The 7794-nt window shown below is 47.1% G+C and overlaps 1 protein-coding gene across 12 annotated transcripts; it reads left to right on the top strand.

Annotated features, from left to right (window-relative positions):
* Window positions 1–623: 623 nt before the first annotated feature.
* On the top strand, window positions 624–6394 carry LOC148004414 (uncharacterized). Of its 12 annotated transcripts, none has more exons than XR_015625010.1 (4): window positions 624–834; window positions 2434–2543; window positions 4372–4507; window positions 4821–6394. XR_015625010.1 is itself a non-coding variant. In XM_087559568.1 (4 exons), the coding sequence occupies exons 1-4, from the start codon at window positions 773–775 to the stop codon at window positions 4972–4974; spliced, it is 423 nt and encodes a 140-aa protein (XP_087415694.1). In that variant the 5' UTR covers window positions 624–772; the 3' UTR covers window positions 4975–6394. The 12 variants fall into 12 exon arrangements, 2 of the variants coding, with proteins under 2 accessions (XP_087415694.1, XP_087415693.1); XR_015625009.1 differs by having other exon boundaries at window positions 4360–4507; XR_015625004.1 differs by having other exon boundaries at window positions 2422–2543.
* The last annotated feature ends 1400 nt before the right edge of the window (window positions 6395–7794 follow it).

The raw sequence follows: 7794 nt of genomic DNA, 5'->3' as shown, positions 1-7794 counted from the left end.
TGCTCTCTCTGCAGGAAGCCTGCAGCCTCTGGTGCAGGTACTATTCCCAAGACAAAGGGAAGGAAAGTACAAGGTGAGGGCTCCTAGGACCCTTTAAAAAAGCGTCTGTCTGCATTGTCTTCATTAGTATTTCTGTTTAAGTTTTTATTCCATGTGTATTGATCTCATTGTAGGGATGTTCATGCCAAAGCATGAGTGTTGAAGGTGGAGGATGAAAGGAAAATTATACAGATTTAAGGTTTAAAAATATGAAGTTAAAAGAGTATGTTTCAACTCAGGACTAAACACTGTGAAAAGCAAGTCCAGGCAGCCCCGCCCTGCCGCTAGAACTAACAGACCATAAAAGGAAAGGAATGCAGAACAGACCAGGAGTACCGGATCTGACTCACAGGCCACCTGGCAGGAAGAGATAAGCTCCCAGCCCCCGACATCCAGGAAGCCCCAAACCTGCCAATGTGTGTAGCTATACCTTATTACCTCATCATGTAAAATAGCCAATCATATGTGAACATGTCTATGTGCCTCATTTGAATCCACCAATCCCCGTAACTATGCATCTGCTTCTGTACGCCCGCTTCTGCTTCCCCAATCCCTATAAAAGCCCCATGCTGGAGCTGCTGGGCACGCAAGTCCTCTGAAGAGACTGTGTGCCCGCAGGTACCTGTGTTTTCCAATAAACCCTCTTGCTGATTGCATCCGAGTGGACTCGGCTCGGTCATTGGGCGCTTGGGACTCCTCCTGAGGGAAAGGTCCTCTCCGGGGGTCTTTCATTATGGGGGCTCGTCTGGGATTTGGAGACCCTCCGCCCAGAGATCACCGATCACCCACCGGGAGGTAAGCCAGCCGGCGTTTGTCTTGTCTGTTGTGTCTTGTCCTGTGAACGATCGATCAATAGGCTCAGATCTGGGGACTATCTGGGCGGGCCAGAGAAGGAGCTGACGAGCTCGGACTTCTCCCCCGCAGCCCTGGAAGACGTTCCAAGGGTGGTTGGAGGAGAGGGAGATCCGGATCCGTGGCACCTCCGTCCGTTTTCGGAGGGATCTGCACCCTTGATGACTCCATCTGAATTTTATTGGAGTAGAGGATCCAAGACCCTCGCTGACTCTGTCTGAATTTTTGGTTTCAGTTTGGTACCGAAGCCGCGTGGCGCGTCTGTTTGTTACTTGTTTGACTGTTGGAATTGTTTGTCTTCTTTGTGACCTGACTGTGGTTTTCTGGACGTGTTGGTGTCTGTTAGTGTCTTTTTGACTTTTGTTTCGTGTTTGAATTTTGACTGACGACTGTGTTTAAAATCTTGGACCGACGACTGTGTTTGAAATCATGAAACTGTTTGCTTTGTTCGTCGAAGAGTTTTACTTGGTCCCCTTAACGCTTAGTGAGTAAGAAACTTAATTTTGTGGACCCCGCTCTAGTGGCGGTGTGTTGGTTGATAGCCAAAGTTAATTTTTAAAACATAGTGTTTTGGGGGTTGGGGATTTAGCTCAGTGGTAGAGCTCTTGCCTAGCAAGCGCAAGGCCCTGGGTTTTAGGCCCTGCCTAAAAGATCAGAAATGCTGTCAACAGGCTATAAAAAAAGGGACAGGCGGTGTTAGAAATGCTACGGGAAGAACTATCTAAAAAGGCTGAGAGCGAGGTGGGAGAGGACTATAAGGAAAACAAGAAAGGAATTTCTGACATTTGCTCACAGAAGGAGAGCGGTCATTAAGAGAAGTTCTTTAAGGAAGCCTGCCTTATCTGCTGTCCTTATTCCAAGGGAGGAGTCAGTCTCCAGCATTAAATTACTTTTCTCATTGGTCATCATTAACATGGAGAGTGCCTTTGGTCCTATCCCCACAGCAGCCAGTTCCTGCCCCTATGGTTAAAATGCCCCAGGTTGGGGGACAAAAAGAGCCCCTAAAATAGTTTCAAAGAATCTACAACTGTGAAGAACTTTGTTTTGCCAGTCAGGATTAATGTTTTCTTTTCCATGGGCCTATAGCCTACTGAGACAGTTTGGTAAAGGGCTGCTACTAAAGTCCTGAAAGCCCCAGGTGAACTGGTTACAATTCTTTTGTCAGCTGCTTAGTATCTAGCACCCAGGTTCTAACCATCTCTCCATCCTTTTGTTATTAGTTCTTACTGGAAGCCTAGTGTCATTTGGAGGCTGGTTCTCTTGAGAGGCAAAGCCACCAAGCTGACACTGAAGGGAGGTACTCCTTAAGGGAAAATCTAAGTCCAGAGAGACAGCCGGTAACAGATAGGCTGCCTCTCTGCTCGCCTTTCTGTTTCATAGACAAAGCTTGTGCTTATTTGTACAATGGCCTTTTGTCCAAGAAAGCCTCCTGGCTTAGCTGTGTGACTAAATGCTATTTGCCCTCTTCAGTGGACCTCTATTCTCAAGATTCTCTTGTTTTCTCACCATCCCATTTGAGATCCTTGTTAGTAACTGTTACAGGTCTTCTTTACCACTGAGGAAAGACGGAATCCTACTGGAGGCCAGAAAGAATGTTCCAGACATGGATGGAAGGCCCTCACTTCTGCCTGTTAACTTCAATACGCCTAAAGGTAGGGAGTGCTCCAGGTCTGCCCCCAGGCTCCAAGGGTGGGTCTCCTAGGGGCTGGAAAATGCCCCACCAATCTGGCTAAGATAAGGAAAGGGTATGAAGAGAAAGTTACAGAAATTTGAAGGGTTAAGTTAAGTTGCTGAGAGTTAGTATAAGTTACAGAGAAAGTAAGGTTAAACAAAGAGAAAGAGAAAAGAAGGTAAAAAGAGCAGAAAGCTAGGGAAGAAAAGAGACAAAAAGAAGAGGAAGCTAGAGAGCTAAAGAGAGATAAAAGACAAGAGAGGAACATATACTGGCCACAGTAGTTAGGGAACCTAGGAAGACAGTACCTGGCAACAGAAGAGAATTCCTGGCTAAAGATCAGTGTGCCTAATGCAAAGAAAAAGGACACTGGGTCAGGGACTGCCCAAGAAAGAACAAGAAGGGCCACTGGAGAGCTTCTTGGTCCTAGAGTGCTGGCTATGTACAGAGATAGAAGGGAAGTGTGGATACAGGGACCCAATGCTCTGTGCTCCTATGCCCCCCAGTGGGCCAATATCCAAAGACCTTGAGTGCAAGGGGCTACTGGCAACGAACAATACTTATGGACTGCCCGAAGAACAGTGGACCTTGGCGTGGGCTGGGTAACCCACTAGTTCATAGTCATCCCTGACTGCCCCCATCCCTTGCTCATGAGAAAATTGCTCCCCAAAATGGCTTGCGTGTGCTGAAATGGCTGGGTGAGGCCATGTGTATGCATATCTACAGACTGTGTATGCGGAGCTTAAGACCTGTCTCAGTGCACCAGTCCCTGATGCTGGGAGATGAATGGCTTAGAGCTGTTCTGCTTGGAACATATCACTCCTGCCAGCCGGGCAATAACAATTATCACCCAATCCAGGACTTAAACTGTGATAGAGTGGCTGATGTTTGCCTTTGAATAGAGTGTCCCAAAAGATGGGACCACTGGTCAGCTGCCATGGACTAGATTCTCCACTGGGTGGGGACAATCTGGTCACCTTGCTGCCCACTCTGGACCTGGAGCCACCACAGCACGAGTGTCAAGTACTGGCAGAAGCCCATGGGTGGAGGAAAGACCTCTGCCACTGGCTGATTGACTGCTGCTGAAAGCCGAGGACCTTGTCACAGACGGGAACAGTTCTCTTCATGAATGAAGGTCAGAGATAAGTGGGTGCTGCCATGGTGGACAAAACGATGTCATCTGGGATGGCTGAACTTCTACGCCACCAGCACATCAGCACTGCAGATGCCTTCGCCATCTCTTGGATGCCCTGGTGAAGCCAACAACTGTGAGTACTATTCATTGCCCAGGAAAACAGGAGGGAAGAGATTCAGTGACATGGGGCAGTAACAAAGCAGATAAAGTGGCTCGGGAAATGGCTATGCAGGAGCCTATCCTGGTTACAGGCCTGCAAGAGACAGCCACTGGGAACTGGGATTGGACTAAGGGATGGCCTCACTTAGAATGTAAAACAGAAGAAAAGCCCCAAATTGCTTAAACGAAAAAAAAAAAAAAGACAATGACAAACTTGAGGGGAAAGCTATACTCCCCAGAGAACAAAGAAAAGACTCACTTTGCCAAATACAGAAATGGACTCATTTAGGAGATAAAAAGTTTGTCCAAGTAGTTAAGTGTATGTAATAGACTTTAAGATTTTAGCCAGAGAGGCAGTAGAAAGTATAAGGTATGTCAATAAGTGAATGCTTAGCAAGCAAACAGGGCAAAGAGACCTAGAGAGTTTGGTGAAAAGTCAAAGTGAACTTCACTGAGATAAAACCAGAAAAATATAATCACAAGTATCTCCTAGTGCTTGTAGATACTTTTTCAGGAATAGATAGAAGCTTTCCTCACCAAACGAGAGACGGCCTCTGCAATCATCAAGAAGATACTGGAAGAAATCTTCCCCCCGATTTGGAATGCCCAAGGTAATCTGGTCAGACAACGGCCCTACTTTCATTGCCAAGGTAAGCCAGGGTGTGGCCAAGTATTTAGAGGTCGATTGGAAATTACATTGTATTTACAGACCTCAAAGTTCAGGACAGGTAGAGTAAATAAATAGAACTCTAAAAGAGACCCTGACCAAATTGACCATGGAGACTGGCACAGACTGGGTGATACTCCTTCCTTCTTGCTCTCTTCAGAGCAAGAAATACCCCTTCCAGATTCAGCCTTACCCCTTTGAGATCTTAAATGGGGCCTCAGCCCCCCTGACTGTATTAGATGATGTTACTGAACCAACATGTCATAGTGCCATAGTAATAATGATTTGTGTGCTAGGCTAAAAGACCTACAGGTGATACAGAAAGAAATCTGCTCACAGCTGACAGCAGGCTATGCCCCGGAGACCCCTGAGTTCCAGGTCGGAGACTGCAGCTACACTGAGCCCAGACATTCGAGCCTCACTGGAAAGGACTGTACCTGGTGCTGCTGACCACCCTGACAGCTGTCAATTCTCAGCCCTCACCAGCCGTGTACTAGCTGTTGGGGCTGAGAGCTGGGACCTAGAGGGAAATTCAGTCATGTTTGTCCTGGGTTCTATCAAGATAGGTGTGGGATAGGCTTGATTCCCATTACAAATGATATAACATTGCATATGTTAGTACTCCTAACACTTCTTGGGACTGTGCCTCAGGGATCACAATCTGTATAAGTTTAGAAGTTCTAAAAGCTAGTCATGACCTTGGTGTGTAGGTTTAGATAGTGTCCAGATTGGAATCCTGATGCTAAAGACTTAGTAAGACACAAAAAAGGAGTTGAGAATTACTGAGGGCTAAGGCTATCTAGGTGCTGCAAGGGCAGCACAAGGACATCTGCTGTTGCAATGCAAGGCTTATAGAGAATTCAGAACTGCCATTCAGGAGTAATTAAAGACTCCATGAATAAACTTAGAGAAAGGTTAGACAAAAGGCAGACAGAGAAGTGCATCAGGGATGGTTCAAGAGCTGGTTTAGTAGATCTCCTTGGATGACTACTCTGGTATTTTCCCTTATGGGACCCTTCTTAGTTTTGCTTCTGCTTCTGATTATAGGTCCATGTGTGTTAGAGAAACTAGTTAATAGGTTTGACTCCTACAAAAAGATAGAGACGCTCAACAAGGTTGGTTTGAGTCTTGGTTCACTCGGTCTCCCTGGATGACTACCCTACTCTCTGCTATATGGCTGGGCCATTACTAATAATTTTCTTGGTTTTAGTTTTTGGACCCTGCGTGACAAACAGGTTAATTGCTTTTGTTACAAATCGAGTGAGTGCTGTGCGGTTGATGGTTCTGAGACAACAGTACCAGTCAGTTAGGACAACTGGTGAGACCAAATACAAGACTTGATATCAAAATTCTAAGATTAGAATTACTTAGTAGAAGAAGAGGGGAATGAAAGGAAAATTATACAGATTTAAGGTTTAAAAATATGAAGTTAAAAGAGTATGTTTCAACTCAGGACTAAACACTGTGAAAAGCAAGTCCAGGCAGCCCCGCCCTGCCGCTAGAACTAACAGACCATAAAAGGAAAGGAATGCAGAACAGACCAGGAGTACCGGATCTGACTCACAGGCCACCTGGCAGGAAGAGATAAGCTCCCAGCCCCCGACATCCAGGAAGCCCCAAACCTGCCAATGTGTGTAGCTATACCTTATTACCTCATCATGTAAAATAGCCAATCATATGTGAACATGTCTATGTGCCTCGTTTGAATCCACCAATCCCCGTAACTATGCATCTGCTTCTGTACGCCGGCTTCTGCTTCCCCAATCCCTATAAAAGCCCCATGCTGAAGCTGCTGGGCACGCAAGTCCTCCGAAGAGACTGTGTGCCCGCAGGTACCTGTGTTTTCCAATAAACCCTCTTGCTGATTGCATCCGAGTGGACTCGGCTCGGTCATTGGGCGCTTGGGACTCCTCCTGAGGGAAAGGTCCTCTCCGGGGGTCTTTCAGAGGCAAAATCATGGGAGTCACTTTATCCTACCATGCGGGATCCCAGGCTCTGAACTGGGTCATTGAGCTTGGCTACTGAATTTCTTACATGAGCTTTCATGCTGAATTTCTTACGGCTCTGATTTCGGGGAGAGTGTCTCATATGAGCCCAGATAGGCCAGTAAACTTCTGATCCTCCTGCCTCAAAGTATTGCCATCTAGTTCATGAAAGGGTTGAGCAATTTATTGATGGGGGGGGAGAGTGGGTGGTACTGGGGAGGGCAGAGGTGTGCGTCTGAGGCTATCTCTGTTCAGTGGCAAGCCTTTGGGGACTGATCGTTTTCATCACTGAGGTGTCCTCTGGAGAGATGAAGTCTCTTTTGCCATAGTATCAGGCTCTCAAGATAGGCCTTGAAGACGGAGGCATAGAGGCTGGCCTGCATTCCCCTTCAGAAGCTGCATTCCCCACTCTGGACAATGCAGTTAGCACAGGGTCACATATCCAGTTCCACCCTGAAACCTGCTGAGCCATTCAGTGTCAGTACTGAGATGCAAATTCAGGTCTCCTGCAAGAGCAGTGACTGCTTCTCAACCCCTACTCTGGGTAAGGTGGGGGGCATGCATGGCATACATGTGGGTGTCAAGCACAACTCAGGGGAGCTTTTTTCTTCTTGTACCACAGAGGGCCTTAGGATCAAACTCAAGCCCTCAGGATTGACAAGTGATGCCTGGACCTGGTGGGTTTAGGGTAGGGGATGAGGGTTTAGTCCTAGGGATGGAGTCCAGGACCTTACATATGCTAGGCAAGTGCCTAATCGCTGAACTATATCCCCAGCAGATGTTGGTTTGCTTGTTTATGAAGATGGCAAGGATGGGACTTGGGCCCTCACCGTGCCAACGCAGCTTCCTATCACACAGTGGCCCCAGCCTGGTAGTCGTACTTGTAACACCTGCTGTGTTTGCATGCTGCCTGGTTTTATTAATATAGCCATGTCTTCAGGGTGACACAATCTTCATGGAGATTCCCACTGTTAGATGATGACAGACCAGCCCATAGTGGGTGGGGCCACTTCTAGCTTGGTGGTCCTGGGTTCTATAAGAAGGCAAGCTGAGCAAGCCACGGGGAGCAAGCCAGTAAGTAACACCCTCCATGGCCTCTGCATCAGCTCCTGCCCCCAGGTTCCTGCTTGTTTGAGTCCCTGTCCCAACTTCCTTCAGTGATGGACAGTTGTGGGGAACTGTAAGCCAAGTAAACCCTTTCCTCACAAGTTGGTCATGGTATTTCATCAAAGCTATAGTAACCGTAACTAAGATAAACAGTATAGGGGAGAAGGGGATAGTATCT

The sequence above is a fragment of the Rattus norvegicus genome, chromosome 7 (genome assembly GCF_021556685.1).
Source record: "Rattus norvegicus strain SHRSP/BbbUtx chromosome 7, alternate assembly SHRSP_T2T, whole genome shotgun sequence".
In the NCBI taxonomy this organism is placed as follows: Eukaryota; Metazoa; Chordata; class Mammalia; order Rodentia; family Muridae; genus Rattus; species Rattus norvegicus.
Note: the sequence above shows the minus strand (reverse complement) of the source record. Positions and strands in the feature narration are given on the sequence as shown.